We start from the raw sequence: 14,285 nt of genomic DNA on the forward strand, positions 1-14,285 counted from the left end.
TTAAGTTACACGATTAAAACTTAAATGATAAAAAATATGCTGTGAAACTCGGAAATACAAGTCCATTAAGCCCAACCGAGAGCAAAAACGATAAACAACAGGGGCCAGCAGCCCTTATGACGAATAATTGAGATTTTATAAGAAAAAAAAAACCTAGTAGGAGTCAAGCCCATAGTGCTCTATAAACTCAATTATTAAACTGCGACGGCCTACCGGCAAATTCTACATTGCAAACATGCTTATATTGTAGCTTTGAAGATCAAAATGATCTACTGAAGTAAAAAACCTTTCACTAGCATGGCGAGGCTCAATTATACTTTCAAGAGGTGTAGTGCCAATTCTCAGTCTATATATTGGCACATTAAAGGTAAGTATAAGCTATTCCAAAGTTTGAGTTGACTTGGAATCACAGTGAACATTACAACAGCAACAAATAAATCTCTTGACAGTATCCACCAATGTTGGAATTGAAAAAAACTTCTTGTTTTGCCTTTTTAGTGCTTCTCCTGCAGTCATTATTAGTAAGTTTAAATCCATCCTCTCCTCTGATCCTAATCCTAATCTGATCTGATCCGAATCTAATCCAATCCTCTGAAAGATGCTTCTTCACAATTAGATGTTTCTTTATATTGTTAATATTCGGACACAATCAAATGGGGCACTTCTTTTCTTTATCGGCTTCATGTTCTATATAATGTATGGCGAAATCTGAGAAGTTATTTATTTCTTCACGGCAAATTGCAGAGATAAATGACAGCCCTGTTTGACAGTTTGTAGACTTACGTTGTTGTAAGAAATAAAAAGTATTTTCAATCTTTCTACAAGTACTACACCGCCATTTACCACAGCAGTTTCCTACAATAGTCCGTTTTGTTAGCTTTTCTATCTCAACAGTTGTTTTCAAAGAAATTTTTTCACGTGGTTTCGATTGGTTGTATGCACCAGTCAACCAAATAGTTTCTCCAGTACTTGACATAAATCCTTAACAAGTCTTCTACGTTTCTTCCGAGAACGACCGCTACAAAAAGAGCCTAAAAGATTAGAGGAAAATGTTGATTAGTTTACTCATTAGCCGATAGTGAATATTAATACACCAAGCAGTCAGATTCCAGCTGAGAAAGGTAGAATATAAAAAACAGCTATGAATAGGTACAATAAATTATCTATCTAAAAAAAAAATAAAAAAAAAAAAATAAAAATAAAAAAAATTGCAACAATTAAAAAGTTTCTGAACTGGAAAATCCTGATCAACAGATCCAAATACTTTAGTTGTACCAACAAATATACAATTAAATTTTAACTTCTATTCCATATATAAGTTATGAACGATTTATATCAAACAGTTCGTGGTAACGAACTGTAATAAGGAGCGACCCGGCTCAATAGTAACCAAAACTCTAAAAAATTGAATTTTAATATCAATAGCTACATCAAAAGAATTCCATTTTAATGCTGATTTTAAATATATAAGTTTCATCAAGTTTAGTCTTACCCATAAAAAGCTACGAGCCTGAGAAAATTTGCATTATTTAAGAAAATAGGGGAAACAGCCCCTAAAAGTCATAGAATCTTAACGAAAATGACACCATGAGATTCAGCGTATATGAAAACCCTATTGTAGAAATTTCAAGCTCCTATCTACAAAAATGTGGAATTTTGTATTTTTTGCCAGAAGACAAATCACGGGTGCGTGTTTATTTGTTTGTTTTTTTGTTTTTTCTTTCTCCCAGGGGTCATCGTATCGACCAAGTGGCCCTAGAATGTCGCAAAAGGGCTCATTCTAACGGGAATAAAAAGTTCTTGTGCCCTTTTTAAGTAACCAAGAAAATCGGAGGGCATCTAGGCCCCCTCCCACGCTCATTTTTTTCCTAAAGTCAACGGATCAAAATTTTGAGATAGCCATTTTGTTCAACGTAGTTGAAAACCATAATAACTATGTCTTTGGGGATGGCTTACTCCTCCATATCCCTGGATGTTACACCTTTGACCAGGAGGGGCTGCAAGTTAAACCTTTGACCAGTGTTTACGTATAGTGATGGTTATTGGGAAGTGTACAGACGTTTTCAGGGGGATTTTATTTTGTTTGGGGGTGGGACTGAGGGGAGGGGGCTATGTTGGAGGATCTTTCCTTGGAGGAATCTGTCATGGGGGATATAAAATTCAATGAAAAGGGCGCAGGATTTTCTAGTATTGCTATAAGAAAACAATGAAAAATAAACATGAAAACGTTTTTCAAATGAAAGGCCTCCCCCATCCCTTGGGGAGGGGCCGCAAATTACACCTTTGACCAGTGTTTACATATAGTAATGGTTATTGGGAAGTGTAGAGACGAAAGTTTTTTCGTTTTTTCATTGGGACTTAAAACGACCAGAGATTATTACACATATGAGGAGTTCTGAAAATACTTTAGCATAAAGAGCGAGGTATTTAGGAGTAGATAAATACATCGCTCTTTATGCTAAAGTATTTTTAGTAATTTCAACTATTTATTCTACGGCCTTTTTCATTCAGGGGTCATTCTTAAAGAATTTGGGACAAAACTTTCGATTTAGTATAAAGAGCGAGGTATTAACGAGGGTACAAACCCCATCGTATGCATAATAAAAATATAGGATAAATGAAAGTTTGTTACGTAAGTTAATTCTTAAGTTGCGCATATTTTTTTCTAATAAAAACTTTCGTTAAAAATTAAAAGTTCTAGTTGCCTTTTTAAGTAACCAAAAAATTGGAGGGCAACTAGGCCTCCCTCTCCACCCCTTATTTCTCAAAATCGTTTGATCAAAACTAAGAGAAAGCCATTTAGCCAAAAAAAGAATTAACATACAAATTTCACCCCTTAAAAAAGAGGAGACGACCAGTTTCTGCTCGAAATAACTGAATTCATCTCTATATTCTAAAATTTCTAATTGTGTACTCTGTAAGACATTTTGATAATTATTAAATTTAGACTTTAATAATGTGTTTGTTTTAATAATGTGTTTGTAAGCAGAGATGGAAAGTAGTCAGGATTCTGGGATTTTTCAGGGATAAGGAACTAAAAGTTATCTTGGTTTTACTCTTTTTATTATCATTCTTTTCAATAAAATTTAACTATGGCCCGTGAAAGCAGATTTCTACCTCGCTCACTTCATTGTTAAAAAGGGCCTTATGCCTCTAAACTGCTACAAAATACTTTGTTTGTCCGTCTATTTAATAGGCACTCCTAAACAAGTAGACCGATTAGAGTCAAACTTGGCACATGTGACTTTCTCTTGTAGGAGATCATCTATTAAAGAGTTTCAAGGGGTGGATCTGAAAAGGATAAGCTTTTTATGCAACTTCTATGCATTTATGAAATCTATCGTAAAATTTGAATTTTGGCATGATCCATATGTTTTAAGTAGCTGCCCTTTTCTCTAGTCTGTTAAGATAGATTTTGCCGCAATTACCTAGAAAGAAAAAAGAGAGAACCCTAGTTGGTCGTCCTGTTCCAAAATACCCTATGTGCAAAGTTTATGTGTGTAATATATGTGGCACGACTTTATATTGTTCATGCTGTATCGGTAGATGGCTTCATAGAAGAGCTCTAGACGTATCAGTTTTTGTTTCTCCTGATTTAGATCTCAACAGGTAGGCCATTGTCAAATATCATAATATAACAATGGAAAAGAGGAAACCAGTAGAATAAAAAATTTTTTTATGCACTTCTAAACAAGTGGACCAAACGGACTTAGATTCGGCCTATGTCACCCTCTCTGGTAGGAGATTATCGCTATGAGACTGTTGAGGGATGGAAGTGGAATGGCAACCTTATCATGAATTTATTGGGAATTAGAAAAAAAATAGTAAAAATTATTATACGTTAGGAAGTGCATACCCTGTAAGTAGTTGCCCTTTTTTCTTGGTCTGACAGATGTTGCCGCAATTGTCTCAAAGAAAAAGAACACTATCCTAGCTGGTTGTCCTGTCTCAAAATAAATTGTGTGTGATAATATGCTTGTGCATTAGGTACAACTTGACTTGCTATCGTTCCTATTGCATCAGTAGATAACGTCGTAGAAGAGCGCTAGACGTCTCCGAATTTATTTTCATTTTACTTCTTTTGCTACTAATTTAGCTAGTATTTTCTTTTTATTTCTTTCGCTACTAATTTAGTTAGTATTTTTTCTAGTCTTTTTTCCAGGCGATAAAGCTTTATATATCTTTAAATGAAGAAGAAAAAATTGATGAATATCTGTAGCTGAACGATATTTGGACTGTAGTAAGATTCTTAAATGACTTCAAGTATAAACTAGGAAATGAAATAAAATCAGGCAAAATGAATTTGAGCGGTTAATCCGCTCTACCTTATTTAGTGATGTACAAGACCGTGCAAAGAAAAGGTTCATTAGTTTTACTACAGCCAAACTCTGAAATTTGCTATTTTCTAACTATCCTCTTTTCCTAAATGGAAGAGAAAAATAGGTTTATTGTTGCGCAGGTCACAAAGATTATTTTGCCAAAGTAAAGTTGCTAGGGGATAGGCTATTCTATACTGAATAGACTATTACAGTGCCCGGCAATTTTTTTTAGATGTCCTTTTTTAACTGTTGATAGTTTTTTGTTGGTCTGCTGTTGTTTTCCTTACCTCTTTAAAAAAATAAATTGATGAGTTTCATATTGGTCAAGTGGCAAACCGAATTTAAGGTACCATCATTTTTATTTAACATTGTAGCTCTAAACTGTAGGTGGCCCATATTTGTTCTTATTCATTTTCGATTCGGATTTTAAAATGACGCATTAATATTTTTCTTCTTTTAATTCGTTATGCTTAGGCATTCAAAAATCTATAGTTTTAAGAATAGTGTTGATTTTTTTTTAACTCAACCATCTATCTCTTGTGCCCCCCCCCCCAGTATATCGTAGTTATGTGTTGATTATCTTTATCTTTTTTTGATAATTTCATTTAAATGCAACAATTGTATTCCAGGCTTTTTGAGTGGTGGAGGCTATGCTTGATCGCATTTGTATTCATTCAGGTGGTAAAGTTCAAGCTCACTTATCAGCTGATAATTTGGTATCATGCTGCTATACATGTGGGTTTGGTTGCAATGGTGGTTACCCTAGTATGGCTTGGAGATATTGGGTGAGTTTTTGTCTTCTTTATTATTATGTCTTATTTATTATCCATACTGGGATGTATTTACAACTAGTTATCTATTCAGGTTTTCTATTCTAGTAGTATCTATAGTATTTATTATCCATACTGGCAGTTATTTTAAAAAAAACTAAAAAAAAAAGAAGAAACTAAAAAAAAAGAAAATCTAAAAAAGAAAAAAACTAAGAAAATAAAAAACTAAAGAAGAAAAAAACTAAAAAAAGAAACTATATATATATATATATATATATATATATATATATATATATCTATAAAAGCTATATGGACAAATTGCTTTAATACTACAGTTAACTTGAGATATTACAGCTTGGATATGATTTTTGAGTTATTAGAATTTGTTTTATACAATACTTATATAAGATTTGGTGGTGATTTGTACAAGCAAATTGTGAAAATTTCCATGGGGGGGGGGGGAAATGCCAGTCCATTTATAGCTGACTTGTTTTTAAGTCAACTAGAATGTAAATATATGATGGATAAGAATAATCCTAATAATTTAAAACATGTTTTGTCAAATAATAAAAGATATTTCGATTATATTTTGGTCTTAAATTGTAAGGATTTCATTGATATTTCTAAAAATATATATCCATCAGAGCTTACTCTTGAACTAGTCATGGCGCTGGTTATGAAGATCATTTCTTAGTTTTAAATATTAATATTTGTGATAATAATAAATTAAGTTTTAAAATGTATAATAAAACGGATGATTTTGATTTAGAAGTGATTAGTTTCCTGAAAGTAATATACACTAAAATATCACATATTCAGCGTTTTTCAACTTGCTGTATATCAAATAAATTGACTTCTACTGAGACAAGTGTCACTGTGCTTGTGTCACATATTACGGGTGCACCAACTCATGACTGTCTCCAAACTACTATAGTTCGACAAAATCTACTCAAAAATCAGAACAATATTAAAGTTATACTAGAAACGAGTATACAGTAAGAGCTCTGGTATGCTTTTGAAAGATATTTCACCGTAGATATCTAATTACCGTAGATATCTTAAATTGTAAGGATTTCATTGATATTTCTAAAAATATATATCCATCAGAGCTTATTCTTGAACTTAGTCATGGCGCTGGTCATGAAGATCATTTCTTAGTTTTAAATATTAATATTTGTGATAATAATAAATTAAGTTTTAAAATGTATAATAAAACAGATGATTTTAATTTTGAAGTGATTAGTTTCCCATTCCCTGAAAGTAATATACACTCAAATATCACATATTCAGCGTTTTTCTCACGGTTACTTCGTTATGCAAGGATTTATAGCAATTATATTGATTTTAAAAATATATGTAAAATCTTAAGCCAAAAATTGATATCAAGAGGTGTTTCTGCAAATAAATTAACTTGGCAATTTAAAAAATTTAGTTTTCATTATAACGAACTTTTAAATAAATATCAAAAGAATTATCTAGAAATACTTAAGGAAATTTTCAACTAATTTCGGAGGTTCGAGAAATGTTGTTGCAGTGCCATTTATTTTGAGTTGTGTTTCTAATTCAGCGGATTTTTTTTTAAATTAGCCACATGGTAGAGATGAATTCTATAATTGTTTAGTTCATTCAGGTTTTTTGCAATGTGTTAATATTTGTGATTTGGTAAAATTTATTATATTTAGTTTACCTATTGTTGATAAAAAGAGGGATATATTAACATGATAAGCTTGTTTTGGTGTTACTTGGTTGCTTTACATTTGCTGTTTGTTTTTTTTTGTTTTTTTTTCTTTCATAGGCATGTATTTTCGGGGTGATACCTGACACGGGGATGCCATGGATATTCTGTGGTAGCCACAACACTTGGCTGGGTAGGGAATTTAAAGTGGCGAAACCCTATATAGGCCAGTGTATTCTCCTGATGAGCCCTTGTGTTGGGTTGTTGCCTCTGAATTATTTGTCTTTATTGTTTCTATTGTTTGGTAAATGACGACTTATACTTATTGATGACATGACTGCCTGTCCATGGATTATTCTTTATGGTTGATTGTGTATGGCTATGCTGTTTGACCTATGTGATTGTATGGATGAGTAGGGTTAAGGTCTCGTTCAAGTGCTGGTCTACATTAATCACTAATTTAGGAAAACAATCTTCCTTTTCTCCTTCTGTCTCTCTTTTTTTGTGCTTTTTTTCTGTTGCATTGGTGATTTCTCTTTTCATGATATATATATATATATATATATATATATATATATATATATATATATATATATATATATAATTGCTGTTGAGGTGGCGCTCCGCACCAACCCAACACCTAGTTGGTGGGGGCACTTCGCGCTACCCAAGCCCCCCCCCCCCGTGCGCGTATGTCGTTTTGTGCCATATTAGTTACGCGTCATTGTAGTTGTGTCCCTGTTTCCCACCTGTGAATATAGATATATATCATGAAAAGAGAAATCACCAATGCAACAGCACAAACACAAAAATAAGAGACAGAAGGAGAAAAGGAAGACTGTTTTCCTAAATTAGTGATTAATATAGACCAGCACTTGAATGAGGCCTTAACCCTACTCATCCATACAATGACATTATGTCAAACAGCATAACCATACACAATCCACCATAAAGATTAATCCATGGACAGGCAGTCATTTCGTCAATAAGTATAAGTCGTCATTTACCAAACAATAGAAAAAATGATAAAGACGAATAATTCAGAGGCAACAACCCAACACAAGGGCTCATCAGGAGAATACACTGGCCTATATAGGGTTTCGCCACTTTAAATTCTCTACCCAGCCAAGTGTTGTGGCTACCACAGAATATCCATGGCATTCCCGTCTCAGGTATCACCCCCAAAATACATGTCTATGAAAGAAAAAAAACAGCAAATGTAAAACAACCACGTAACACCAAAACAAGCTTATCCTGTTAATATATCCCTCTTTTTTAGCAACAATAGGTAAACTAAATATAATAAATTATACCAAATTACAAATATTAACACATTGCAAAAAACCTGAATTAACTAAACGATTATAGAATATCTTTACCATGTGGCTAATTTTTAAAAAATTCCGCTCAATTAGAAACACAATTCAAAATAAATTGCACTGCAACAACATTTCTCGAACCTCCGAAATTAGTTGAAAATTTCCTTAAGTATTTCTAGATAATTCTTTTGATATTTATTTAAAAGTTTGTTATAATGAAAACTAAATTTTTTAAATTGCCAAGTTAATTTATTTGCAGAAAAACCTCTTGATATCAATTTTTGGCTTAAGATTTTACATCTATTTTTAAAATCAATATAATTGCTATAAATCCTTGCATAACGAAGTAACCGTGAGAAAAACGCTGAATATGTGATATTTGAGTGTATATTACTTTCAGGGAATGGGAAACTAATCACTTCAAAATAAAATCATCTGTTTTATTATACATTTTAAAACTTAATTTATTATTATCACAAATATTAATATTTAAAACTAAGAAATGATCTTCATGACCAGCGCCATGACTAGGTTCAAGAATAAGCTCGGATGGATATATATTTTTAGAAATATCAATGAAATCCTTACAATTTAAGATATCTACGGTAATTAGATATCTACGGTGAAATATCTTTCAAAAGCATACCAGAGCTCTTACTGTATACTCATTTCTAGTATACCTTTAATATTGTACTGATTTTTGAGTAGATTTTGTCGAACTATAGTAGTTTGGAGACAGTCATGAGTTGGTGCACCCGTAATATGTGACACAAGCACAGTGACCCTTGTCTCAGTAGAAGTCAATTTATTTGATATACAGCAAGTTGATCATTAGATCTTTACTTAAACATCCTTTTGGTAGGTTTAAAAAGATCTTTACTTAAACATCCTTTTGGTAGGTTTAAAAAGCTCTAATAAGCATATCCATCGAATTCCATGGGTAAATTGTTTGCAAGATCCTTCCAATTCTTGCTTACTTTTTAACTATCATAAGTGCAGTCCAATTCAAAAAAAAAAAAAAATAGGTTACTAGTTCCACCAAGTTGCTCATCAAATCGAAAATCCACTTTTATTTCACACGATCCTTCCAATTCTTACTTAATTTCGAAGTATCATAAGTAGAGTCCAATTCCTTCGTAAAAAAAAACTCGTTCCATCAAGTTGCTCAAATCGAAAATTTCTCTTTTATTTCACATGGGTCCCAAATTAGTCTGAAGTAGAACTCAAAATTGAGCCCAAAATTCTAATAATTTATTTTACCAAATCACACACTTGCATTTAGGGGTCTTTCGACATTGGCTTTTGTATAATTTTACCTTAACAGATTCTTACAACAGATTTCACCTTAACATAAAAGAGGGTAAAAAAATTACACATAAAAGTCGATGCAATGATACAAAAAATGAAGCCTTGTCAAGTAACAGAAAAACAAAACAGTGTCACTTCTGACAACAAGAAATAAAAACGTAACACTGTTTCCAATGTCAGAAGACAGAGGTTTATCAATTGTCGATGTTGCTAAGAACGCCATTTGAGTAGTTTCCTCTTTTCGAAAACCGAGTCAGTTTGTACGAAGAAGTCGAAGTAGCTTCAAATACCCACAAGTTCTAGAATTAGTGCATTTCTCAAAAGCACAAGTAAAAGAGTTAAAATACCCTACCTTAGCCACTTCGAAAGTGTGACTTGTTTAGTAGCTTCTAAAAAGTGAAAAAAAAGCTCATATGTTTATGTTCTTTTCGGTTTTTTTTATAACGCCACAGGTAGTGACACGAAAACATTTACCTTCAATAGCATTCAAAAACTAAGCATAAAAGTCTAAGAATTTAATTTACTCAATTATACCCTTGTATCCTATTGGGTTCTTTAATGAATACCTACGAGGAAAAAAAAGATGCCTTCGATGCAGAATATCATGGTTGCAGCCACTTCTCTTGATTTTCAAACCAATGGATTTTTCCTTCTGTAAGTATCCCCATATATGGGTTTTAGAAAAGGCAGCTCTAATGGTGTACTTCATGTTTCGAACTGACATTATTTTTAGGAGTTATGGGCTATTGTATTTTTACTAGGTGACCATCTCTTGCTAGGCTGCTAGCTATCGCTGCGACCCTGATAGCCTTTCATATTAAACTTTCGTACAATAGCTTTAGCAAGACTGGTCACAGTTGCGTCTTTGCAAATCGTCTTTGCATAAGAGAGTTTAGTAGCTTCGTAATTCAGCTTTAGCGGGTGAAGACAGAGGCGGCTGTACTGTTTACTGGGCCGACTAATAAGCATACTCAATGCTAAACTGCATTATGTTTCCACTCTTTGTAGGCCTACCTGAAGAGCTATCGAAATTACATATAAGATGAAGCGGTTAGCTTCTTCACAATGAAAGAAAATATTCGATAAAAGAACACAAAAGAAGATATTCGAAAAAAGCAAATGAGGAGAGAAGACAAAATAAAATAAATCTGCAGTATTAAATGAGAATAAAAAGGAGATGGTAGCTGAGGACTTAGGATGTGAGTCAAAACATAAAAAATGCTTGCGTTTGGTCATTAACAAATGTATACTTTTTTCCGAAGACAAAGTAAAACTAAATTTGAAAGTTATTATTAAATGAAAAATGAAAGGTTAGAGTTTATAAGAAACCAGCTACTAACCACTTTAACCGCTGCAAAGTTATGCTTTTACATAGAACTGACATTTAATGTATTTATCTGGTATACTATAGAAGGATTGGACCTTCTCTAAAGCCTTCTTATCAGCTGAATCAAAAGCTTGCTCATGATCCATAATAAAAATTGAGGTCTAAAGGGGATTGATGACTAAGACACTTCTCAATTGTTAATTTCCTCTACTCTTCCTGAAACTACACTGTTCTTCTCTTAAAACCTTAACTCATCTAAATCTAAGACTACTATCATACTAAGTTATTCCTCAGAGAATAAATCTTCCTTCACATCCAAAGCGTGACAAAACTTTTTCATTCTTTTCTATATCTTTTCCTATATATATGTATATCTATATTTAACTACGTAAAACTTGCGAATATACAACATTCTTGGCTCTCCCATTGTATGTGCATATAAATAGATCGTCAGGTTTACCGACTCTTGAACATGCAGCATATAATTGTCCATGGGAAAAACAATCTGTATTCAGATCTATACCTCACTATTCTAATGATTGCCCTTGAGCTTTGTTGATGGTGATTGCATTTCGAATATTCCTTGTATCCCCGTCGTCATTTATATATCCTCCTGTGCCCTCCGGCGTCCCCGTAGTTGTTGTTTCCCTGTGTCCTGGTCGTCATTTTTATCCCGGTCGTTATTTGTGTTCCGGTGTCCTGGTCTATAATTTCTCTTTGAGTGTCCTGGTCGTCATTTACATCCCCTGTGTCCCGGTCATCATTTGTGTCCCGGTGCTTTGTTGATGATGATTGCTAATCAAACATTCCTTATGTCCCGGTCGCTTTCTCTTTGAGTGTCCTGGTCGCCATTTATATTCCCTATTTCCCGGTGTCCCGGTCGTCATTTGTGTCTCGATGTCCCGGTCTGTAATTTCGTCAGTCGACGAACATGACGTCAGTCGACACACAAACATGACGTCACTCGACAGACACACAGACAACTTATTTTTATATATATACGAGCTGTAGGGATGGCGCTTCGCGCCACCCCAACACCTAGTTGGTGGGAGCGCTTCGTGACCCCCCTAGCCACCCCGCGCATGTAAGTCGTTACGCGCCATATTAGTTACGCGCCATTGTAGTTGTGTCTCTGTTCCCACCTGTGATATATATATATATATATATATATATATATATATATATATATATATATATATATATATATATATATATATATATATTTAACTACGTAAAACTTGCGAACATACAACATTATTGGCTGTCCCATTGTCTGTACATATAGATAGATTGTCAGATTTACCGACTCTTGAACATGCAACATATAATTGTCCATGGGAAAATCAATCCGTATTCACATCTTTACCTAATTATTCTAATGATTGCCCTTGAGCTTTGTTGATGGTGATTGCTAATCGAGCATTCCCTGTGTCCCCGTCGTCATTTATATATCCCCCTGTGCCCCCGGCGTCCCCGTTGTTGTTGTTTCCCTGTGTCGTCATTTGTGTCCCGGTGTCCCAGTCTGTAATTTTTCTCTGAGTGTCGCGGTCGTCATTTATATTCCCTCTGTCCCGGTGTCCCGGCCATCATTTTTGTCCCGGTAGTCATTTGTGTTCCGGTGTCCCGGTCTGTAATTTCTCTTTAAGTGTCCTGCTCGTCATTTATATTCCCTGTGTCCCGTTCGTCATTTGTGTCCCAGTGCTTTGTTGATGGTGATTGGTAATCGAACATTCCTTTTGGCCCGGTCGCTTTCTGTTTGAGTGTCCCGGTCGTCATTTATATTCCCTATATCCCGGTTCTCATTTGTGTCCCGATGTCCCGGTCTGTAATTTCGTCAGTCGAAAATATGACGTCAGTCAAAACACAAACATGACGTCACTCGACAGAGATACACACACAGAGACAACTTATTTTTATATATATAGATGGATAGTATATATATATATATATATATATATATATATATATATATATATATATATATATATATATATATATATATATATATATATATATATATATATATATATATATATATATATGCATATATATATATATATATATATATATATATATATATATATATATATATATATATATATATATATATATATATATATATATATATATATATATATATATATATATATATATATATATATATATATATATATATATATATATATATATATATATATATATATATATATATATATATATATATATATATATATATATATATATATATATATGTTTTTAACTACGTAAAACGTGCGAACATACAACATTCTTCGCTGTCCCATTGTCTGTGCATATAAATAGATTGTCAGGTTTACTGACTCTTGAACATGCAACATATAATTGTCCATGGGAAAAACAATCCGTATTCAGATCTGTACCTCATTATTCTAATGCTGTGTCCCTATGTCCCGGTCGTCATTTATATTCCCTGTATTCCACCCGTCATTTGTGTCCCGGTGTCCCAGTTTGTAATTTCTCTTTGAGTGTCCCGGTCGTCATTTATATTCCCTGTGTCCCGGTCGTCATTTTTGTCCCGGTGTCCCGGTCTGTAATTCTATTCGATCAATCCCTGTGTCCCGGTCGTCATTTACATATCCCGCCTGTGCTCCCAGCGTCCCCGTTGTAGTTGTGTCCCTTTGTCCCGGTCATCATTTATATTCCCTGTGTCCTGGTCGTGATTTGTGTCCGGCTGACCCAGTCTGTAATTTCTCTTTGAGGCTCCCAGTCTTCATTTATATTCCCTGCGTCCCGGTCTTCATTTGTGTCCCCGTGTCCCGGTCTGTAATTTCTATTCGAACAATCCCTGTGTCCCGGTCGTCATTTATATATCCCGCCTGTGCCCCCGGCGTCCCCGGTGTAGTTCTGTCCCTGTGTCCCAGTCGTCATTTATATTCCCTGTGTCCCGGTGTCCCAGTTTGTAATTTCATCAGTTGACAAACATGACGTCATTCGTTTTCATTTATATTCCCTGTGTCCCGGTCGTCATTTGTGCTCCGGTGCTTTGTTGATGGTGATTGCTAATCGAACATTCCTTGTGTCCCGGTCGCTTTCTCTTTGAGTGTCCCGGTCTTTATTTATATTCCCTATGTCCCGGTCGTCATTTTTGTACCGATGTCCCGGTCTGTAATTTCGTCGGTCGAAAATATGACGTCAGTCGACACATAAACATGACGTCACCTGACAGACAGATCCACAGACAGACAACTTATTTTTATATATATAGATAGACTAGCTGTTGGGGTGGCGCTTCGCGCCCCCGTGCGCGTAAGTCGTTACGCGCCATATTAGTTACGCGCCATTGTAGTTGTGTCCCTGTGTCCCACCTGTGAATTTACATGAATTTATATATGTGTTTCAAACTACGTAAAAATTGCGAATATACAACATTCTTGGCTTTCCCATTGTCTGTACATATACAAAGCCGTATGTACTAATAATGACGTCATATGCGAACGCTCTTTTTACAAACAAACAAACATTTATACACACAACTCGTTTTTATATAGATAGATAGATAGATACAATACAAAGTAACTGCGTAAAACT

General features: G+C 34.2%; 1 protein-coding gene across 1 annotated transcript in view; it reads left to right on the forward strand.

Annotated features, from left to right (window-relative positions):
* The window catches only part of LOC136035198 (cathepsin B-like), a 109,983-nt gene that overhangs the window by 82,295 nt on the left and 13,403 nt on the right, over nt 1-14,285 (forward strand). The window contains exon 3 of the mRNA XM_065716795.1: nt 4,949-5,104. Coding sequence (XP_065572867.1) covers nt 4,970-5,104 — 135 coding nt within the window. The 5' untranslated portion in view covers nt 4,949-4,969. The remainder of the gene's footprint in view (nt 1-4,948; nt 5,105-14,285) is intronic.

This window comes from Artemia franciscana, chromosome 2 (genome assembly GCF_032884065.1).
Source record: "Artemia franciscana chromosome 2, ASM3288406v1, whole genome shotgun sequence".
Classification (NCBI taxonomy): domain Eukaryota; kingdom Metazoa; phylum Arthropoda; class Branchiopoda; order Anostraca; family Artemiidae; genus Artemia; species Artemia franciscana.